Source organism: Adiantum capillus-veneris, chromosome 1 (genome assembly GCF_014529385.1).
Source record: "Adiantum capillus-veneris isolate H3 chromosome 1, ASM1452938v2, whole genome shotgun sequence".
NCBI classification, from domain to species: domain Eukaryota; kingdom Viridiplantae; phylum Streptophyta; class Polypodiopsida; order Polypodiales; family Pteridaceae; genus Adiantum; species Adiantum capillus-veneris.
The window spans coordinates 151242269-151266082 of NC_140931.1; the positions used below are offsets into that span (position 1 = coordinate 151242269).

Below are 23814 nucleotides of genomic sequence, written 5' to 3' on the forward strand. Positions count from 1 at the left end.
GCCGAAAGCGACACAAAGTTTTCTTTGGCTCCTTCGATGCTTCAACTTCGTCTAGAGTCATGCTTTCTTCTTCTTCAAGAATCTCCATGGCTGAAAATTCCTGAAACCATTTCCAACACAAAACCATGAACATACCTATTCTATGTAAAGTGACTGGAAAAAATATTGTCTTCCTCAAAGACTGTGCATGCAATGTAGATGAACAAAGAGACGGAGTGACAAACCGTTCATCAAACACACGCAAACAATGAGATCGAATCTTTCTCTTTTGATCTAAATCAATTAACTGTGGCAATTCACAACGGAAATGCACATGCTTGGTGCTCATACTTTCATGTGCTCTTTTGACAAATGTGTCATGCCAAGGAAGAGACATTGAATGTGACTTCCTTGAATGCATACTTTTCAGCTTTTTATGAACAATCCGCATACATTCGTGTTCATTCATGAGTGAAACGTGCTCAACGTACAATATGTCATGCCTAGGAAAAGGGATCACATAAAGACGCTGGCTAAAATACAGGAAACGATCACGAATGAAACACTCGAACAATGCGTGCGTATCAATCATGCAAACACATAATACTTCCTGTGAGGGTTCTTTGGACCTAGGCTCGAGAGCCAAGATCGGTTCTTCCTGAATGATCGAATTGTCCTGTGGGGGTTCTTTGGACCTCGACTTGAAAGCCAAGATCGGTTCTTCGTGATTGATTGAATCTACAACAAGGTTAGCTTCGTTAGAAAAAGCATCCACTAGCACATCATCCTTGTGAACAATCACATCATCTTCATGCAACTCATCATGGTTGTGAGACATCACATGTTGATCATGCAAATCATCATGCTTATCATTAATATCCGATTCATCATGCTTATCATTGTCAACCAAATCATTGTCATTCAAATCATCATCATGCTTGTCATCATGCAAATCTTGTGTATCATGCTTTGGAGAAGAAGAGACTGAGAGAGTCTCCATCTCCTGAATCTCTTGCATCTGTGCCTGCACTTGAGAAAAGAGTCGCAACATCTCTTGCATTCTTGCTTTGTTCTCGCGATCAAATCTTGCTAGTCTTTCTTTTTCTTCCAAGTCGTACTGACGCTCTATGGCTGCCATTTCTTCTTCGTAGTCACGATCTATGGTTGCCATTTCTTCTTCGTAGGCCTTTCTTTCTGCTTCTCTTTCTTCGCGTTCCAACTTCCTTTCCATAAACAACTGCTTCAATTCCTGCATAGGAGTTAGTGCAATCCTTGAAGTAGATGGGGAAGGGGAAGGGTCGGAAAAACTTCCTGGTGGGGAAAATTCTTCTTCGCCTCTCTCATGCTCATCACCTGTATGCGAAGTATCCATTCCGCTTCGGGTGATGACCATGCTCCATGATCTTTGGTTCTTAAGTCCACGAGGGTCTTGGGTTCTTGGGTGCTTGAGAGTCTTGAGGTTTTCTTTCGCTTGCAAACCGTGTTTGAGAAGGATCTTCTCTTCACCCGAGTTCTACTCTTTTCCACGGGCGCACCTCTTCGCGGCCTTGCGCTCACACCAAGGTTGCTTTTTCCCACCTCACGTCGATTGGCCGGCCGCTAAGTGCACGGTCCGCTCTCAATGAGTGAAAAGAGGCACAAGGGGAGGTTGGACAAGCCCTTCTTTCCTGGGATTCCTGTCACTCTTCAAAAACACGATTAGGAATCGAAACGCCCAAGCAAACTTGGGCTCGTGCGACCTCAACACGCAAAAAAAAAATTATGTGGTTCTTGTGGTTCTTTCCTTGAGTGATACAGAACACTGCCAAAGCTCTGATACCAATGTTAGGTGTAGCGGAATGAATGTTTGCGTTTTGCTCAATATGAGTGCTCCGAACCATGCTCAAGGTTCCTTTTGTTCTTATGGAAGGGAGAGCCTTCTGTTCTTAATGAAAGAATGCTATGATCACAAACAAAGTGAATGGACACTGTGCGTGCAAGTGTATGAGACTGAGAGATAGAGAGAGAAGAGAGATACGACACCAGAGACGTTGTAAAACCCTCCTCCGAAGGCCCCACTCTTGTCGGCGAGAGCGGTCTACTGATGATTGCACAAACTGGTACAAACTGAATGCAAGTGACTGATGCACGTCTAGGCTACGACGACCACGACGACGGGGGTGACGAGGCCGGCACTAGGGCTGAAATCTGCAATCTTTCTACTGCTGTCCAGAAACGCTATGGGCTGGAATCTGCGACTAGTCCAAAAACGTTGATTCTGGCACTGTTTTCGTAGGTCCTTGACGCTGAAAATCTGCAGGTTTAGGGCTGAAAACTGAGGTTTCTTTAGGCTGAAAACTGATGGTCTTTCTGGGCTGAATCTGCTATTCCTGTAGGGCTGAATCTGCAAGTACTTCATTGCTGAAAAACGCTGCAGATTGAGGTGGTATTTGTTGAAAACGCTAGGTCAGACTCTGTCAAAAACGCTAGGTACTGGGCTTCGGTGGCGAGGATGCTGATGCAAAAACGCTATGCACCGGGGCAAAGTTACTTGGAACGGGAACGGGGGGCTCCGGAACGGTACCGGAACGTATAGGCGGGGACCGGAACGGGAACGCCGGAACGGTCCACGAAAAAACGTTGAAATTAGGCTCAAAACAGCCTATAAGTTAGGAAACAACTATAAGCCAACCTCCAACACCTACTTGGACAATTAGAATCATGTTCAAGCATGTTTCAAGTTTCAACATGTCGCTTGTGCGCGTTAGTGGTTGCGGATGTAAATTCAATATACCGGGGTTGTAGACACCTCACAACATACTAAGCGCATCACAAATAACATTATCTAGGAAGTGCAAAGATTGAAGAGCTTAATAGACAGAAAGACGGAGTAAAAACTTAAAAGACTATGACTGTAAATTCAAGTGTGGCTTATAAGGCCAGCGAAGGCGCTACAAAAAGGTAAGCACCGAGAAAAGATAAGAGTCGAGGCTCAAGAGTAAAGAGTAGCCACTAGGGACTCAAGAGCTCAATACATAGATGCCAAAATGCCATAATGAAAACATGTCAAGGCCCAAGGGCCAAGGCTCAAGGACCAGTGGCAGAAGAGCCAGCCTGCCAATCTGTAGTGGTGTCATGGAGATCATGGATGTCATCCCAATCCTCATCCCCAACAGGCTCGTCCGCATCATCCACTTCATGTAAAACCTCTGTAGATCCACCCTCCCCAAGTATCTCCGCGTCCGCCTCCATCTCCCACTGTAGAAAGGGATCTGATACTTTGGATGCCGACTTGCAAAGCATACGCAAGTTTGCACTCACAAATACAAGATCATTTGCTTTCTCCACTGCAAGTCGGTTTCTCTTCGTGGATGCAACGTGTTGTGCACATTGCCTTGAAGTAGTCCGACCTATACAATGTACATGTCACAAAGGTCAAAAGAGAAGACAATGTAAATTGGAAAACAAACATACTAGTTATGGTCATGATATAAAAGAGCATTGAGAACTTGGAACTTACCGAGCCTTTATGAAAGAGATATGATCATGATAAAAAAAGCGGGCAACGGTGGCATCCACATCCTCCTTCTTTTTTGGATCCCATGACGCATCTAGAGTTCGTTGACGATGGGTGGGATGAGAGGGAGTGATCGTTTGAAATGAGATTGAGCCGCCGCACTACTACCTCTAACGGAAGCGTGCGAATGAGTGGTAGAAGAAGGAAAAACCAATTGATTGGGGTCAATGGCTTTCTGCTTGGGTCGATCATTTGCTTTGGCTCTTATGATGGCATCCTTGATCTCAAGCTCCTTCTTCTTCTCGGCCGTCACATTACTGCAATGCTTCACTTGCTCCCCCACTATGTGAAGGAGATGTGCTCGAACCTTGCTTGTCCCGGATTTGCGTTGAAAGCTACATAGTTTGCACGTCCATGATCTTGCACCGCCTTCTTTGCCGAAGACTTCGGAGTGCACCTCATCCCACCATGAAGGGGCTCATCCTTCTTTCCTCTCTTACCAACCGAGGGACCTTCATTTGATGCGGAAGCTTGTGCCATATTGATGGCGCTTGAGATTTGAGGCTTGAGGCTTGAAACTCGAGAGAGGGATGGAGGGATGGAGCTTGAAAGTTGAGAGAGGGATGGAGCTTGAGAGAGGGATGCGATGAAGGAAATTGGAATGGAGCTTGCAAGTTGCGAGAGGGATGAAGCTTCGAGCTTGAGAGAGAGGGTGAGAGTGGCTTGAAGCTTCAAGCTTGAGAGAGGGTGTGAGAGAGTGGCTTCAAGCTTCAAGCTTGAGAGGGAGGGGTGAGACTCTAGAGTGTGGCTTCAAGACTCAAGTAGCAATACGGGAGAGTGAGGGCTATGAAATTGTGAGGGGTGTGAATTAGCTTTTATAGGAGAAAATAGTGAAGACCCCCCCCCCCCCCCCCCCCCCCCCCCCCCCCCCCCACCTCTAGTGTGATTGGGGTCAATGGCTTTCCGCTTGGGTCGATCATTTGCTTTGGCTCTTATAATGGCATCCTTGATCTCAAGCTCCTTCTTCTTCTCGGCCGTCACATTACTGCAATGCTTCACTTGCTCCCCCACTATGTGAAGGAGATGTGCTCGAACCTTGCTTGTCCCGGATTTGCGTTAAAAGCTACATAATTTGCACGTCCATGATCTTGCACCGCCTTCTTTGCCGATGACTTCGGAGTGCACCTCATCCCACCATGAAGGCTCATCCTTCTTTCCTCTCTTACCAACTGAGGGACCTTCATTTGATGCGGAAGCTTGTGCCATATTGATGGCGCTTGAGACTTGAGGCTTGAGGCTTGAAACTCGAGAGAGGGATGGAGGGATGGAGCTTGAAAGTTGAGAGAGGGATGAAGCTTGAGAGAGGGATGCGATGAAGGAAATTGGAATGGAGCTTGCAAGTTGCGAGAGGGATGAAGCTTCAAGCTTAAGAGCTTGTGGCTTCGAGCTTGAGAGAGAGGGTGAGAGTGGCTTGAAGCTTCAAGCTTGAGAGAGGGTGTGAGAGAGTGGCTTTAAGCTTCAAGCTTGAGAGGGAGGGTGAGACTCGAGAGTGTGGCTTCAAGACTCAAGTAGCAATGCGGAAGAGTGAGGGTTATGAAATTGTGAGGGGTGTGGATTGGCTTTTATAGGAGAAAATAGTGAAGAACCCCCCCCCCCCCCCCCCCCCCCCCCCCACACACACACACACCTCTAGTGTGAACCATCCCAAAAATGGGCGCTCCAAAAATTGCCGCCTATTTTTGAAATTCAAAATTCAAAATCTGCAGCCGCCCGTTCTGCTCGGCTGGAACGCCGTTCCAGTGTTACGTTCCGGAACCGGAACGTTGGTCCGTTCCCGTAGCCGTTTGCCCGGTTGGCCTTGCTCGGAACGTCGTTATGGAACGATTTGCCCTCGTTCCCTGTTACCGTGCACTGGGGTCTTCTGGCGATGGCAAGGCTGATGCAAAACGCTAGGATCTGGGGCCTTCTGGTGAGGATCTCCTTGATGAGAGAACACTAGGGCAAGGGTCTGCTGGTTCTTCTTGCTTGGAGGGGGAAACCGCCAAGGGGTCTTGTTGAGAAGTTGCCTGCTGAGCTTGGCTCCTGTTGCCTCTGCTGCCAAATAGTGCTAGCTCTTGTTTGCTTATATACAAACTTACTCAATTTGCCCTACCTACTTTCCAACAAAAGTCACTTAAAAATAATAAGTGAAAAATAGGGAAAATAGGCTAAAATCACTGGAAAATTCCCCTGACCGATTCTGATGGGAATGCTTATGATCATGTTGTGTGCAACTAGAGGATATGCATCTACACTAAGTGTCTGGGCATGCACGGTCTATGAATAGACTCACAAAAGTGCCAGATCACTTCTAATCTAGACTGACTGGACTGACTGAACCCTGATCATGCTGTAGCTTGTCCACGGACACATAGGGTTGGATGTGTCACGTGACACTGCACCCCCTAGTGTGTATTAGATGAAGCTAGTCAATCTTTTGCATACCATGGTTGCATCCCTCTTATCCCTCATACACATGTATACACACCTCTAGTTTCAGTGTATTTTAGCAGCACGATGATGCAATGCACGCGGGTTAAAAGGGGAGGAGGTAGAGTGTGCAGGCTTAGGATTAGAGTTTGCACCTTAAGTTCAGGGTTAATGCATCATAGGGAAGGATTTTGTAGTCTCGCCCCTTTCTTCAACTTAGACCTACAAAGTTCTCTCTCCTAGGCACAGTGTGAGCTCTTGTCACAAAGAGGAGCGCACACGAATAATCAATAAGCTGAAAATAAAGAACTCTCAACCAAAAGAGACGAGGGAGAAGATCGACACAGTATTGGGGAACAGAAGATGGGCTGGTCCCCCAAGTGTGGAAAAGTCACATGCGCTTAATAGCTTCTCGTGATCACTTGCAGATTCTCGTTGGTGTAGACTCCTTGTGCTAGCGCTGGCAGAAGTGAGAACAAGAGAGAGAAGCGCTGGCTGATTTTATAGGCCTTAGAGGGCAGCAGGAATAGCCAGTAACCCTCCCACAACAATACCAAGTGGAGCGGGGGCGACTAGAATAGGGAGGGGGCAGCTTTTCTGAGAGAGGAGAGAGAGAAATCGCAGCCCTTAGGTTGTTTTTAGCAGTTTATGGGGCGCCTCGTACTGGCCTTGCTTTATTTTTATAATTGGTTGTCCACGTATTAAGTGGGCAACGGTCATCTTTTAAAATAATGTGAATCTTTTCAAAAACTCAATAAAAACTCAGTGAGCTGAAAACCGATGCTACACAACACTTCTTTAGGCATCCCTAGATGCAACCTCATGCACGGATGCAATGCATACATAGATTCCTTGCAGGAAAGCATCTGCTTTCCCGGAAAGCACTTAAAAAATATCCCGCTTTTCAAAAAAAGCCTCTTAGAACCCATCTTTATTCTTGTGCGTGCATCTTTAGGCGTGTTCCTTTTTCTAGTTTGGATTTCTTCCAAGACCAATGGAATATTCCCTCTATCCGATGCACCCATCACCCATCATGTGACCCATCGGAACAACTCCTTCGTGATGCTTAATATCACCCATCATATGACACATCTGAGTTGTCCGTTGCTGATGGCTTTTATCAATTCTAGTAGATATACAATTCCTATATTTTACAATTCAAGTGTACACATTTAAATATGCTAATTTCAATAAGTAGAAATTACTTAGAAAGATAAGAAAATAGTCTATTTACAGTGTCTACCATAGTTTTTTCATGCGGCAACCATGCGTCTTACTCGGGCGGGTATGGAAGCCCGATATAAGCCCGATTCAGACCCCCCGAGGATTTCATACGTGGAATACTATATGGGCTGCTCTCTAGAGTCTAGCGTTTTAATTTTAATTGCTATTTGTTATGAGATATATATATATACACTAATTTTTTAGTGCCGTATGGTATTCCACGTATGGATACCATACGTGGAATACCATACGGCACTAAAAAATTAGTGTAGTATCCATACGTGGAATACCATACGGCACTAAAAAATTAGTGTATATATATATATCTCATAACAAATAGCAATTAAAATTAAAACGCTAGACTCTAGAGAGCAGCCCAAAGCCACATAATGCATTAAAACATCATAGAAAATGTAGAATCTAGCTAAATCAAGGAGTCGGGAGCCGAGAAACAGATCAAGATCTCTGATCAATAGATACATCAATGAATCATGATCATACTAGATGGCAAAGTATGGAGCCTCCAAAACCAACAAGACTGTATACTGAGTACTTCAAAATTCAAATGACAGAACATAAATAGAGCCTAGAGGGTGGAGTCCAGCCGCTCGATGCTAAATAGTGAATCCAAAACATAAGCAGAGCTAAGAGGAGTCAGGACCGAGGCTAGAGCAAAATGCAATGAGCTCTAACTCTCATCAAAGGTCACCTCCTTATCATCATCCTCATCATCACCCTCATCATCCTCATCCTCATCCCCAGACTCATCCTCAACAACGGTGCATGAAGTCCCAATATCACTGGACATGCTAATCGGAAGAGACTCCATAACATCATAAGTGCTCTGTGCAATAGCCTCTTGAATCTCCTGCAACTCAAGCAAGCGCTCCTCATCCTTCTCTTTGTTAAGCACCTCCAATGTCACCTCCATTCTCTCATAGCCGCGCTCTTTGATCTTGCATAAGAGCCTCAAGTTGGTGTGTATGTAGACAAGCTTCTCGGTATGAGCAGGAAGTAACCTATTTCTTCTCTTGGTGTGAATGAGAGAGAAGGTGCTCCAATTTCTCACATGGAGAGGCACATGTCCCTTGAGAAAGCACCTTAAGTGCAAGAGTTTGCAATGTGGGCGTGCAAGCCCCAAAAGTCTCCCACCATTTTACACCCTCTTGCATGCTCTTTGGACCCTTTGCAATAGGATGAGCAAATGACTTTCTTTCAATGAGGAAAGTGTCCACCTTATCAATGAGGGTACCCTGCATGGTTAAATCACCCTTGGTATACCTGTCCAAAAATGTCATCCACCCGTCATGAACCTCACTATCATTGAATTGCCCTCTTCCTTGCCATATAGGATGCAACAAGTATCCCACAACATGCAATGGTGTGTGCATCATATTCCATCTATCAACGCATAGGTCGTTGATCTCTTGCATCCTTGCCGCATCAATACCTTGCATGTTTTGAATTTGCTCAACCATGCGATCCGTAAGCTCATACACAAGCCCCATGGTGGCTCCTTCCCTATCAACCAAACGAAGTGTCTTCAAGATGGGAGCACAAATCTTCAAAATCAACTTGGTCTCTTGCCAAAAGGATGCATTAAACACAATGTCCGAGACCACTATGGCCTTTGCAGTCTTGGATGCCTTCATTTTCACAAATTTTGCATCAATCATAAGCCTACGCACACCTTGCATACATCTCTCATCCACAAGACTAGCCAACATGATGAAGTAGTAGGCAAATCGAGTGGCCGATGGCTTCAATAATTCCTTCTTGCTAAGCATTCGAAACAATGTCAAGACAGTGGACTTCCTTGTGACAAATGTGACAACCTTTGTTGCATCTTCAAGAATTTTTGCAATCCAAGGGAGCTTCCCAATATTCTCAAACAAGAGGTCCAAGCAATGGCATGCACATCTCGTGAAAAAAATGTGTTTCCATTTCTCTTCCACCATTTGCCCGGCCCCAACACAATTAGTTGCATTGTCCATGCATACCTGCACAACATTGGAGGGTCCTACCCCAATAATCACATCCTTAAGCTGCTTGAAAATAAATTCTGATGTCTTTGTCTCCCTAGATGTGTCCACAAATTTCAAAAACACAGAACCATGTATAGAGCATGCAAGAAAGTTAATGATAGATCTGCGTCTAGTGTCAGACCATCCATCACATACAATTGTGCATCCATGTTTTTTCCATTTCTCGCGCACACCCATGATCTCATGACCAATGCATTTGACCTCATCATTTAACTCTGTGGTGCGCAAAGCATTGTATGTGGGAGGCACATAAGATGGACCAACTTGTCCAATTGCCTTGACCATTTCCAAAAAGAAAGGACTCCGCACTTTCCATTCAGGAATGTCCTCTGCATAAAAAAACCTGCGCAAGGCTTGATCTGCTTGCTTGCGTGCTTGCAAGCTAAATGCACTTGCCAAGGGCCCTTGTGCAACCTTCCTCTTCTTGCTCGAGGACCCCACATTTGATTCGGAAGCCGAAGTCCCAGTGGCACTTACATGAGCACTCCCTGATGCATGTGTACTCATTGAGCCTGAGGCAGAGGCATTACCTCCCAAATCATCCACCAAGGCATCTACAAATGCATTTGGGTCCTTCCCATCATTCTGTACATCTACATGCAATCTTGTGACCACCTCTTTGACGTCCTCTGGCACACTATCACATGGGCCTACACCATAGCCAGAGAGGGACAATAAATGTGCACGAATACGGAAGGGACCGCCGTCCCAATTATGCCCACAATACTTGCATTTACATGTAAATTGCCCTTTCTTTTGAGGCTTCAATTGTTCTACATATTGCCATTCGGGACGCTTCACTCGGCCCATCCGGATTCTGCAAACTTGCAAGGTGCACACTGCAAACCTTGACAAAGTGGCGGCCTCACGAGTAACGGAGGGCGTAGGTGAAGAATCAGCCGCGCGCGGGAGAGTGTGTGGGCACTGGGTAGGGCTCCCGGCTCGCGGTCTCGAGTCTTCTCGACTCTAAAGCTTCGATGGGGACTCTGTGTGTAGAAACGGCAACACTGCAGGTTTTTTTAAAATCCCGCAGAGGCGTTTTGGGCCACATTTGAGAAATTGGGGGAATTTTGCCAGCCCGTCAAAAAATGCCCTACTCACGTCCGGAAACGGATACCATGCGGCAACCATGCGCGGATGCGTGAGGAAGCCCGATTGGGCAATCGGACGCGTCTGGAAAAAACTATGGTGCCTACTGTGAGCTGTACCTACGACTGATCTCTAGGAGATCCAAAGTCTGTTGGACTTGCCTATCCTGGGGTAGCTCAGGTTGCTCCTGAATTGCCATCGATTGTTGATCCTCCTCAATCTCACATTCCAACTGCCTTGGTACCTCCTCTCGACCCTGGTTTGGTAACCTATCCTCTAGAGGTGTGTCTGGGGGTCGCTCTACCTCTTCCAACCTTTGTCTCGCTACCCTTCCATAAACAAGGTCTGTTTGGGGGTTGCTTTGCCTCTGCCAACCTTTGTCTCACTACCCTTCCTAAACAAGGATAGATTGTGCGTATACTTGTCTACTTGGTTTTTTTTGTCTTTGTGTTTGCTCAACACAGTGGTGCTGTTCAGCACTCCGCTGCTGCTGACTCTGCATAGGGTCCTGCCGTTGTGCAGAGCTCTGCTGTGTTTGTTGTGGCTGTGAATCTCCTTCTCCGACCAATCTGTCTCTGTTGTCGCCGTCTAGGGCGATTCCTCACCAAGTGCCCCATCTTATGGTATCTGAGGCACTGGTTCAGTCTACCCGTACGAGTGCAACACCTTTGTCCACTCAAAGGTGATGGTATTTGGAAAGATTGTAGAAGGGTAGTAGCTACCTTTATAGATGGCACATATATGTGAAGCTGCATCAAATGAACAAATGGTATGCCAAAGATAGAACCCATCTGCCTCATCATGTCTGGCAACCAAAACTGTGTAGGAAGCTCTGGGAAAGATATTTTTACTGGGTACTTCGGAACCTGACATTTGTCTTCAAAAGCGGCTAGTGTAAAATCCTCATACCACAGGTGCAAGAACACCAATCTGTCTCCGAAGCTGAGAGGTCTTAAAAGACTAATGTGAAAAGCATTGTGGATGTGCCAATGTGAAGGTAAGTCTAAACGAAATGAGACATCATTGATCACAACAGAAATTTTGAATGGGCCGTAAAAACAAGGAGCAAGTTTAACAAAAACATTGGTATCAACACTTTTGATCCTTCGTTTTTCAATGCGAAGCATAACATAATCACCTTCTTTAAATTGGTGTGCCTTGTGGTGCTTGTTATAAAGTTCTTGTGAATGTTTAATGTCAGAATGCACACTTGCACAAATATCATGAAAATTAGGAGTAAAATCATCAGCCGCAGGCACACCATTAGAAAGACGTGAAGCAGGAGTAGACAGAATGACCATACACAATTTAAAATGGAGATTTACTTGTGGGAGTGTGAGAGGTGTTGTTATATGCAAACTGTAGAATATGCAAGTAATCATCCCATTTCTTGGGTTGAGAAGAAACATAAGCTTTTAGCAAGTCAATGATAGTGCGATTAGTGACTTCGGTTTGACCATTAGATTCAGGATGGAATGCATAAGTAAAATCAAGTGTTGTTCCAAGATTTTCAAAAACAGTAGTCCAAAAAGCACTACAAAATTTGGAATCTCGATCAGATATTATAACTTTAGGCAAACCATGATGTGGAAAGACAGCTTTAAGAAATAGAAGTGCAGCTTGATGTGTTGTGAGTGTTTTCTTACAAGGAATAAAGTATGCTTGTTTAGAAAAATAGTCAATTATAGTCCAAATCATATCATGCTTGTGAATAGTGAGTGGAAATCTAGTAACAAAATCCATTGAAATATGTTAGCAAGGTTTTCCAAGAATAGAGACACCTTACTACAAGAAGGCCTATGGTTTGGATGCTTTCAAACAAGATATAACTATTTCGTTTGTCCCCAACGCTCTGACAGACCAGTGGAGCCGACGTTCGCGGCAACGATTGACAAAAACCCAGGAACATCTCCAGCCAAACGAGCTAAACCAGCCATTGGATTAGTACCTGACATCTATGGCATACGCCTTGAAAGTACAAATGACTTGTGTCGAGCATATGGCAAAGTCAACGGTTTGAAAGCCCTTATTTTCTTTGACCAAAGAGCTACCAAAAACTTCATCCATCCTGAATTCTTGAAGCAAATGGACTTTGATTACGATCCACAAGGTGGTGAAATCGAAGCCGAGTTAGCCACCGGTCTAACCCATAAAGTGGTACCTCTCATTGGTGCTCTTACAGTGACCATCCAAGGATGCCAAGGAAAAGCCGATCTCCACATTATGAAGTTGGGCCATTGCGAGGTTCTCTTGGGCATGCCTTGGCATGACAAGAATGATGCGACTTTCCAGGTTCGGAACCGAACCATCACCGTGATGCAGAAGGACAAGCGAGTCGTCCTCAAAGTTTGGTTGTCCAAACAAAACCCTCAATGAACTCTCTAGTTGTTTTATAGTTACATACTTTTCAACTCTGTTTGAGAAAATATTGTTCGAAAATTTGTTTGAAATGGATGGTATCTGTTTTAAACCTGACTTGGTGCCGATTTGAATTGTCTGACTCTGGTTTTAATAAACGTTTCAATGATTGGTGATTTTTACTCTTGGGTGGAGTAGTGAGAAATAATGTTTGAGAATACTTGTTCATACTCATGGCCCGGACCCTTGTGGTTATTTGCTGGGGGAGTATTCAATGATTGAAAAGTGCTGTTTTACTCATGGCCCAGACCTTGATGGTTATTTATGGGGGAAGTATTAAGAAGTTTGAGTAGTGGTTACTCTAAGCACCTCCAAGCGACGCACACTGTGGTCTGGGGGGCGTTTGGTTGTACAAGGCCTCTATATCTCATGGCTCGGACCTTTTTAGGTTATTTGCGGGAGGAGTGATATGGAGTCGTTGAATAGCTCATGGCCCGGACCAAGAATGTCACAAACTGTTGACGTGTCAAGCCACTGAAGAACGAAGCCAACCTGCAGATCTTGGTCGAGAGGCCTCAACCCTAGAAGCATTAGCAGAAGAAGGAGAAGTAGCAGAAGAAGAATTGCTAAAGATTGATGATGTGGCATAGTTGTACGGAATCCGGCATTTTACGTTGACATGCTGACGTGGCAATTGTATGGACGCATGGATTTCACACTGACAGGTGCTGACGTAGCAGTGTACAGATTTCCGTGTTTTGCACTGACATGTGCTGACGTGGCAGTGTACGGATTTCTGTAATTTGCGTTGGCAGCTTTGTACATTAGCTTTTTGGGCCAATTGCTTTTGAGTTAGAAAGATTTTCATGTGGTTGCTTTTTATGGCCAAGGGCCTTTAAATATGAGCCAAGGGCTCATTGTAAGGTGCAGCGGAATGAATGTTGTATTTTCTCAAGATTAGTGATCTTTATTACTCAAGGTTCCTTTTTGTTCTTAGGGAAAGAGAGAGCTTTCCGTGTTATGGAGAGTGCTATGATCACGAACAAAGTCAGTGGATATTGTGCGTGCAAGTGAATGAGACTGAGAGAAGGAGAGAGAAGAGATATGACACCCGAGAGGTTGTAAAACCCTCCTCCGAAGGTCCCACTCTCATCGAGAGCGGTCTACTTTGATTGCACAAAGGTGTACAATGCGTATGCAATGGATTGATGCAATGACACTATGCCGATGACGACGACGGTGATGACGACGACGACTTGGTGGCTGAAATCTGAGATCTTCTAATTGCTGAATTTCGGGACTGTTTCGGTGGCTGAAAATGACTGTTTTGGCTGCGTTTTTAGGGCTGAAAATGGGGGAACAGCTGCAACCAACCTGGGGGGGGGGGGGATCTGCTATTGTGTCATGGCTGAAACTGTGTGTATTCTGACTGCTGAATTTCTGATCCCAAAAACGCTGAGATGGCTGGTGCAATGCTAGCGTTTTTGGCTGAATTCTCTTCTGCTCTGCTGGGGTTGGAAACGCTGATGACATGCAAGGAAAACGCTGATCTGCTGATGTTTCTGCAATCCCAAAACGCTGGAATGGCCAGCATGCCCTAGCGTTAGTAGTTGCAACAAAAACGCTGAAGTTGCTGAGCTAGAACCGCTAAAGGGCTGAGGTAGCTAAGGGAGAAAACGCCAGACAATGGGGTTTGATGGCGATGGCTTGATCTGGGAAAAACGCCAAGGAAGGGGTGAGCGGTATGGCGAGGCTACGTGTTGAGGGAGGGTATTGCTGAGAAGTTGCGTGTTGAGCGGGAAGCTCCTGCTGCCTCTTCTGCCAGAAAGTGCTAACTTGGGTTTCCTTATATATTAACTTAGCAAAATTGCCCTACCTACTTTTGTTGGAAAGTCACTTAAAAATAATAAGTGAAAATAACCAAAAATAGAAAAATAGGCTAAATGCACTGGAAAATTCCCCTAACTGATGCTAATGGATTCTGAAGGGAATTCCGATGATCATGCTGTGTGCAACCGGAGGATATGCATCTATGCTAAGTGACTGGGCATGCACGATCTACGAATAGACTCACAAAAGTGCCAGATCACTGCTAATCTAGACTGACTTGACTGACGGGAACCCTGCCATGGTGTAGATTGTCCACGGACACATAGGGTTGGGATGTGTCACGTGACATCCCCTCCTTTTCAAAGTGAGGTACTGGTACCGAACTGTATGACGTCGAGGGAGATCGCCAATAGCATCCGGAATCCCCGAAGGGACTATTCGCCGGCCCACTCTGATGTGTGGGTCGTGCGGTACTTGAACTTCATAAAGGTCTGCAACGCTTGCTTCTATGGGCCGCGCCGAAAGCGACTCAAAGTCTTCCGAATCTCCTTCCTTGCTTCAACTTCGTGTAGAGTCCTGCTTCTTTCGTCTTCAAGAATCTTCATGGCTAAAAATTCCTGAAACTATCTCCAACACAAAACCATGAACATACCTATTCCATGTAAAGTGAAGGAAAAAAATCTTGTCTTCTCTAAAGACTGTGTATGCAATGTAGATGAACATAGAGACGGAGTGACAACCCGTTCATCAAACACATGCAAACAATGAGGTCAAATCTTTTGTGTTTGATCGAAATCAATCAACTGTGGCAAATCCCAATGGAAATGTCCATGTTTGGTGTTCATACTATCATGTGCGCTTTCGGAAACTATGTCATGCCAAGGAAGAGACATGGAATGTGACTTCCTTACATACAAATTTTTCAGCTTTTTACGAAAAATCCGCAGACATTCGCGCTCATCCATGAGAGAAACGTGCTCAACATACAGTATGTCATGCCTAGTAAAAGGGATCACATAACGATACTGACTAAAATACACGAAACCTTTACGAATGAAACACTCATACAATGCGTGAACACATAATACTTCCTTTGAGGGTTCTTTGGACCAAGGCTCGAGAGCCAAGATCGCTTCTTCGGGATATCGAATCTTCTTGTGGGGGATCTGTGGACCTCGACTCGAAAGCCAAGATCGATTCTTGGTGATTGATTGATTCTACAACGAGGTTAGCTTCGCTAGAAAAAGCATCAACTAACACATCATCCTTGTGAACAATCACGTCATCTTCATTCAATTCATCATGCTTGTCTTTTTCATCCAAATCATCAAGCAAATCATTATCCTTCAAATCATTATGCTTCTCATAATCATGCAAGTTCTGTGTGTCATGCTGTAGAGAAAAAGAGACTTAGAGAATCTCCTTATCCCGAATCCTTTCAACCTTGTCTTGCATATTAGCAATGAGAGATGGAGAATGAATAATGTCCTCTCCATGAAAGATAGTAGGAGAATCACTTTTGGCAAACAACACATCAAGGCACTCCTTCGTGATGAGAGCGTCCATACCGGGACGAAAGCCAGAGACCTCGATAGGAGATCTCAGACTAACTTCGAGGCGGGCTCTCTCAACAAGGGAGGAACTGATCACATCATGCATACTACTTGGGTCAAACAATATGACAAAACGGTGCCCCGACGTACGACCATAACATTTAATGAGAGAATCATCAATGGGAGGGTCCTGAGAAACTTTGTGCACACCTGTGCTATCATTCATTGCATTGATAGATGTAGTGGGTGCTGTGGGTTCTTTAGATTCATTCGATTCAAGCTTAGGACATGTTCTTTTTATGTGACCCTTAATGTGACAATGAAAACAACGACCTTCCTTAAAATAAGTGCTTCCGAAGTGATGTATCCTCCTACAATTCCTTGTGCTACCTTTTCATTTGGAGTAAGCTTAGGTTTAGCAGTTGTGTTAGCCTTACCCTTAGATTCATTGGAAGAATTCTTTGATGAGATACTGTTGGTAGATTGGTTAGAAGAGTTATCATTCTTACCGTTCTTACCATTCTGCGGGTTCTGAGAAGTCTGTGAGGTACTTGTGCAAGTCTTGTTCTCCTTAGGCTTTCCCTTGTTGTGCTTCATCTCCTGTGCGAGAGCAATCGCTACCACCTTGTTGAGATCGATTGGATCGAATACCTCGACATCGTACTTGATATACTCGTCGAATCCAAAGAGAAAAGCCTCTTTGCGCTCATCATCCGACATGCGTAAATGGGTACCTAGCTGCAAAACACGATTAGAAAAAGACATAACCGGCATACCATTTGCTTGAGAGTGCGCCAATCGTCCTTCAATCGTGCGAGGTACTGAGGTGGCATAAACCGCGCCTTGAGCTTGTCTTGGAAATCAGCCCAACTAAAAGAGAGGGGCGTGAAATCGTCGGCTGCCTCTAGGTGCGCGGCTAGCTGTGCCTCTTGCCATGCGTGGTACCAATTAATGGCATCACCGGCAAGGTACATAGCGGTCGTCAAAACTTTGCTATTTCCTGTCTTCTTAGTTGTCGCAAAATAAGCATTAAATTGATGCAACCAAGAATGAATAACTGTAGCATCCATCTTACCGTCGTACTTACTGAAAGTCAACTTCTCTGTGACTGGATGGTTGGAATCCGCATCGTGGCTTGCGCCACTTGATGAACTCCCACGATCTTTGGGTGGTTCGGTCTTCGAGGCTAGCATGTGGGAAATAAATTCTTGATGACGAATCTCCCTTCAAGCCTCTCATTCATCGCGCTTGCGTTCGAAAGCAAGTCGATTTTCTTCTCGTTTTGCGGCAAGAGCAAGGCGCTCACGCTCTCGAGCAAGGCGATTTTCTTCTTGTTTTGCGGCAAGAGGAAGGCGTTCACGCTCCTGAGCAAGGTGACTTTGTTCTTGTCTATCCATCATGGCCATCATCTGCTTGACCATTTCCTCCATAGGGTTTGGTGCACTTGGTGGCGTAGATGGCGAAGGAGGAGGGTTGAAGAAATCATCTCTGGGTGGGGACGAGTCTTCGTCGCCTCTCTCATGCTCATCACCTGTATGCGAAGTATCCATTCCGCTTCGGGTGACGACCATGCACTATGATCTTGGGGTCTTAAGCTCGCGAGGAACTTGGGTCTTGAGGGTCTTGAGGTTCTTGAGGTCCTTGATTCGTGAGAATCTTGTGTTCTTGAGGTTCTTGATGTTCTTGAGTCTTGAGGGTCTTGGGTTCTTGGGGTTCTTGAGGTTTTCTTTCGCTTGCAAATCGCGTTGGAGAAGGATCTTCTCTTCACCCGAGTTGTACTTCTTTCTGTAGGCGCACCCCTTGGCGGCCTTGCGCTCACACCAAGGTTGCTTTTTCCCACCTCATGTCGATTGGCCGGCCGCTAAGTGCATGGTCCGCTCTCAATGAGTGAAAAGAGACACAAGGGGAGGTTGGACAAGCCCTTCTTTCTTGGGATTCCTGTCACTCTTCAACAAAACACGATTAGGAATCGTCACGCCTAAGTAAACTTGGGTTCGTGCAATTGCAACAAGCAAAAAAATCCTTCTGGTTCTTCCCTTGAGTAATGCAGAACACTTCCAAAGCTCTGATACCAATGTAAGGTGCAACAGAATGAATGTTGTATTTTCTCAGTTTGTATTCGAACAAAAGGGTAAAAGCTCAAATCAAATGAGCTTTTACCCTTTTGTTCGAATACAAACTGAGAAAATACAACATTCATTCTGCTGCACCTTACACTCATTGTCTGACATGCTTCAGTAGGAAGGTGCAGAGGGTGGAGTACCGACATTCAAGTAATATAAAGAAATACCGAAAGGGGCGCCAAGGTTTGGGGCCAATAATCTCTGGGGTGGAACTTCGCCACTCCCCGTGTCGTCTCTCTCTTTCAGTTCAATTGTTATTAGAGTGTTTAAAGTTGTTGAATCTGTTCTTTTCCGTTGGCACGTGGTTCCTGTCTTGTGACACACCCACCCCCATGGTAGTGGAGGCACTCTTCCAGACGGTTTGCTTCATCTAGAGAGTGCGAGAGCTCCCCGACTGACAAACTCACACGACGAGCATTTGAGTCAGCTATACAGAGATCAGAGACCGCATACAACAGAGCATGGTTCGGAGCACACGGCTTGACCTGGAGAGTTTGCCACCTTTCCAGTATGACCCCGACTCCCCCCAACTTCATCTCTCACGCAATGAGAGAAACATAGTGATCTGACAGGATCTCTGGCAGCTCTATATTAGATAGACTTGGATCACATCCCCCCTCTGGCGGAAGATGTCACTACGGGGACCATTTTCTTATCATATTGAAGGATGGGTTCATACAACGACCATGCTATATGGAAACGTACATGCCACAAAGCTCACGGGTGGCAATTTGTCAGCTCAGAGTGTCATGACATAGACTAGAGATTGAGGTGGGGCGAGCTCATGACATTCCCATGGAGAGGAGAGTGTGTAGAGTATGCAGAGAGGAAGTGGAGGGCAAGGAGCATTTTGTTTGCAGATGCAGAGCTTATGCGGATATCAGAGGTCGGAACGAGCCCCTATTCAGAGGGCAGGTTACCTTCCGAGATATCATGCACTCTCGAGATCAATACAGCTGGGGTGCTACTTGCTAGAGATACAGAGGCTCAGGGACACACTTTTGTAGCCACCTACAGAGACCTGGGGGGCGGGGCGGGGGGAAACCGTCTTAGCTTACATATTTTTTTCAGAGAGCTACACCCCTCCCACTCCTAGACCCACCGAGGGGAGTGACCCTTCAGTAGGCTGAGACGAGCCGGGCCCGATGACGCCCGCGGGCTACCAGAGGCTAGGCCCGCCAACTCCACCGCAGACAGATCGAGGAGATCTAGACTCGAGCACATCGAGCTGCCGAGGAGAGACGGGCCCAGATGATGGCTCACCTAGAGGCATTCATTAGGGCAGCCCTTGCTCCCGGCCCTCCCATGCACCACATTTTACACTCCGCCATTATCACATGATGGAGCTAGCTAGATTGATGCATTTGCATGGTTGTACTACCCTCAGCATATAGACATGCACATACCCCTAGTACTAGAGCTCCACCCATCCCCATAGATTTCATCACCCACCAGACGTCCTTCTCTCTTTTATTTTGTACCAGTCTGAACTATTTTGTCTTTTTCAATAGATAGAGGACATACATGTATACTTGATTTGTCTCACAGGCCAACTTCGGCCTCACATAGAGGTTAAAAAGCAAAAGCAAAAGCTCTCTCTCTCTCTCTCTCTCTCTCTCTCTCTCTCTCTCTCTCTCCATTTCCCTCTTGAATAATAGGGCTTGAGTTCAACTCTCCTCGTCAAATAGATCTTTAAGGTCTCTTAGGATAGTTTCGTACGATGTTTTTATTTCTTCTTCTTCTCCTCTCTCTCTCTCTCTCTCTCTCTCTCTCTCTCTCTCTCTCTCTCTCTCTCTCTCTCTCTCTCTCTCTCTCTCCATGTTCTGCTTATTTATGTACTTCGTGGCTTTGCAATATTTATGTGGGGTTTCATGTTTTGCCGATTGTCTCTGCATTTGTGAACCTAGACCCTAAAGTCTAGAATTTCATTGTGTGCTTTTGCATATATCTCATATGCACACGTATAAGCACACACATGCAGTGAGGCTTTTGTGAAATTGATGTGATGGTTCATGACTCACATGTGTAACTTTCAAATAAATTGTGATGTTTATGGTGCATGTCAAATTATCATGGCGACATTGTCAAGTATGACGTGAAATTTGGAAGGTTTGAAGTCTACTGTGGCAAGAACTTGTATTGCAAAAAAAAGGGTTGACCTTGCAAAAAGGAGGTGTAGTATGTTGTTGTATCATAAGTCCAGTCCTGGTTGTTATGAAGAGTTCTATCTATATGAATTATTTGCTATCGATGGCTGAAATGCTTTTTACAACTTCATACTTTCTTGATAGGGTGGAAGAGGGAGACGTGGAAGAGGCCGTGAAGGAAGAAGAGGTCAAGGTAGAGGCAGGGGTTCAGGGCACAGGGGTCTCAACGAGAAGGATCCCGAAGAAAATGTCAGGTTTCCTGCCCGTCGTGTACGTGGAAGAGGACGGGGTATGAGGAGAGCCAGAATGGATGATTATGAGTTTAGAGATACCAAGCCAGCAAGCATCAGGAAGTAAATGGCAATTCTCATCTTACTTTGTTATCTGTTGTTGAGGTCAATCAGGAATTCTAAAAATGAGTCCTCATTTGTAAATTTTACCAATGAAATTACAGTGAAATTAAAGCTCTAGTGAAGTTTTCTTTTATTGATGAAATTCCAGTGATAATAGAGTTCTATCAACACCAAAGCCAGCAGTGCCACAGCCTTCAGGCAAAGCTGAGGACGCTGCATCAAAGAAACCTTCAACCAGTTCTGTGCTCAATTCTAAATCCCCTCCTTTTTTTCCTACCGGGGCAGTGACGAACAATATCACTGGAGGACAATCTAACACAGGCAAAGGCTCTGAAGAAAAAGTAATCGACAGGGATGCCACCCAACCTGGAAGTCTAGTAAACACGGCAAGAAGCGTTGTGGACAAGGGCGTTACAAAGGCCAACCCTCCATCAGTTATGAGGTCATCTTCTACTCCAGGAAATATTGTGAATATGATCTCGGATTCTGGTTTGGGGGAAGTAGACAGGAGTTTGCCTCGAGGTGCGAACACTCTGAAGCAGCAGTTGATGAAAACAGGATCCGGTTCCATGCTTCAGCATCAGCGACCAGGAAGAGCTGAAGGAAGCATGCAGCACGTTTTAGAGCAGTCTTCGCCTTCTTCACCATCTCAGCCAACTCAACAGACTACTAGAGGAAATCCATCTCAGTTATTGCGGCTGCAGCAGCCACAGCAACATGTGCAGACAATGACACCAAGCCAAGTATCAAGGGGACAGACGATGCAAGCACAATCTTTAGTTTCACCCGTTGCCCTTTCAGTGCAGCCAGCTGTTGACTCCAAAGGGGCTCCTCCACCACCAGGGAACAAACTAGTTAATGCTGCAAATCAAAGGGCTACACAAGCAGGAACTCTCTCAGCGGGAAGGGGGTCATTAATGTATGGTGGTAGCTCACTCACAAATGGCCTTCGCAGTGGTAGGTTGGAAATGAGTTTTCTCTTTCACATTGCAGCTTCTCTTGGTTGTTGGAGCTAATTGGATTGGCTAGGGTGTAAAATTGCAGTCGTACAATTTGCTGGTCAGCCACAAGCTAACCTTGGAGTTCCAACAGTGGGTGTTGCTTTACCAGGCTATTCAAGTCAGCCGCAGTTTGGTTTCCCAAATTCAGAAGTGACATGGTTAGTGTTTGGTTGTAAGACTGGAATATGATGATTGTAATGCTATTCGTCGTTGAAAGTTTCTGACGACTCTTGTTCGTTGTAGGATACCAATTTTAGCAGGTGGTGGGTCACTGGGTTCAAATTACAACAACTCTTATATTGCTGTAGACAGTAGCTCACCTGCTGTTTACTACACGCCTCCAGCATCCCACACACAGCAGGCATCTCAGACGTCTACTTTTCCAAATTTGGGGTGAGGCTGATGGTTTTGATCAGTTGCTAAACTTCTGTATATATTTTAATTCTAGTTGATCATCTGAAAAAAATCTGCGTTCAGAAGAGAAACAAATAACTCGAAGACAGCTGCTGGCGGCTCCTTCAATCCTCCTGCAAGATCTGGTAATGTAGTTTTCACTGCAGGCTCACATCGCTTTTTAAAATCTGTCAAATGATGTCACCCTATTTCCATTGCTTTTGAAGCAGAAGCTGATGAGTTTGGTCAGCAGCGAAGGAGGTAAGTCCATTTAGTTGATTTTAAAAGCTGGAGCATGGAATTTTTCTAAGCTGGATGGAGGCTAAGCAAATGTTTTGTTCTGTCTGGCCAGATACTCTCAAATGACTTTTGGGGAGGAAAGGAGATAGTCTTAGTGAGGAAGTATGTCCTTTTTGCAACCTTATATGATTCTTCCTTGCCTGAAAAGGAAGTGTTGTTTGGAGTATACATGGTTGATTGTAACTACTTAATACTTCTGTCATTGCAGACTTCAGCATCGATTGGATTTCCATGTCAGCAGTTTGGATGGTATGAGTGATGACAGCAGTATTGTGCTGATTCTTTGAATAAATTCTTGGGCGTCAATGTTACTTAGTCCTTGCACGGCTCACCTGCCATAGAGTCTGTTTAACAAAGTATTGGTCTGGCTAGCATTTTCATTATTAAAAGAGCCAGCAGAGTGCATGGGTGGTGCTATTTGTGTTCGATTATCTGTAAATGGACTGATACTGACTAGTCTGCTCTTATTCAATCTTCAGCTTGCAGATTGTTTAAGTGGCATTGGAACAGGGGATTATGGTCGTGTCTATGATGCAGACAAGGCAACATCAAAGGAATGTGGAAGCGGTTCAAAACCTTGTCGAAATTGGACAAAAACTAAAGCAATAGCTACATGCAGAAGTCCTGTTTATATTCATATTGAAATCTTTCATGTGTATGTAACGTGCTTGATTACCGTATTGCAGATTTTTCAGAGTAATTTTCGTTTTAGATGTATTGTGAGTGTTGGATTTGACTTTTGTAACCTGTAACATATGAATAAAGAAGAGAGTTTGTCTGTTTTATTTAGGCTTCTGGGTTCAGCATAACATTCAGCTTCTGGGTTCAAATCCTGCTGGCGGGTAAAACTGACCTTCCACTTGATGGGTTCAATTCCCACTTAAATGGACTCCAACTTAGCATGATGTCTACAATTAAAAGTAATTGCCGGAGTACACTCAATGAATTGAACCAAATTTCCTGTGCTCTTTTGTTTTGGTTAAACAGAATTTTTTGGGCACAAATCATGAAGTCTGCTGCTCAGTTTGAGTTGCTATGTCTGTGATTATTGGGGTGTGCTTATCTTTTGGATAGAGCTTCTAAGCCTTCCCTGGTTTGGCACTGCCCCTTTAAGGTAGTTGAATGTAGTACAAGTAGTCGAACAAGTGCAACTCTGATCAGCTCGTGAGAGAGGAGAAGTTATTTCCATAGAAGGTGCATGTGTAAAACATAGTTCAAGGAGGTTCACAAATGTAACTACCGCCAATACATGCATCGTACTATTGCTCTGGTTTATATAGCATCCAATTTGTGGTACCTTTTTTCGAAATTTTTGAACCCTTTACATGGCTTGCAAAATGTATGATGTGGTGTATGCTTTTCGAAGTTTTTAATTAGAGTTTTCTCCGTCGAGTCAAGTTCACTAAATTTTGCTACTCCCCGTGCTCGCGTGCTTGTCCCGCCAATAAACAAGA

The 23814-nt window shown here is 44.9% G+C and overlaps 2 protein-coding genes across 2 annotated transcripts in view; one reads left to right on the forward strand and one right to left on the reverse strand.

The window, feature by feature from the left end:
* The window catches only part of LOC147465803 (protein MLN51 homolog), an 85831-nt gene extending 62894 nt beyond the window's left edge, over positions 1–22937 (forward strand). Inside the window, exons 4-12 of the mRNA XM_086522049.1 lie at positions 20458–20666; positions 20815–21623; positions 21711–21825; positions 21911–22060; positions 22145–22206; positions 22291–22321; positions 22413–22462; positions 22569–22609; positions 22840–22937. Of these exons, the coding sequence (XP_086378175.1) occupies positions 20458–20666; positions 20815–21623; positions 21711–21825; positions 21911–22060; positions 22145–22206; positions 22291–22321; positions 22413–22449 (1413 nt within the window). The 3' untranslated portion in view covers positions 22450–22462; positions 22569–22609; positions 22840–22937. The remainder of the gene's footprint in view (positions 1–20457; positions 20667–20814; positions 21624–21710; positions 21826–21910; positions 22061–22144; positions 22207–22290; positions 22322–22412; positions 22463–22568; positions 22610–22839) is intronic.
* Positions 8188–10023, reverse strand: LOC147465805 (uncharacterized). The gene has a single exon (XM_086524855.1). It carries the CDS (start codon positions 10021–10023, stop codon positions 8188–8190), a length of 1836 nt encoding a protein of 611 aa, XP_086380981.1.
* Positions 22938–23814: the final 877 nt, after the last annotated feature.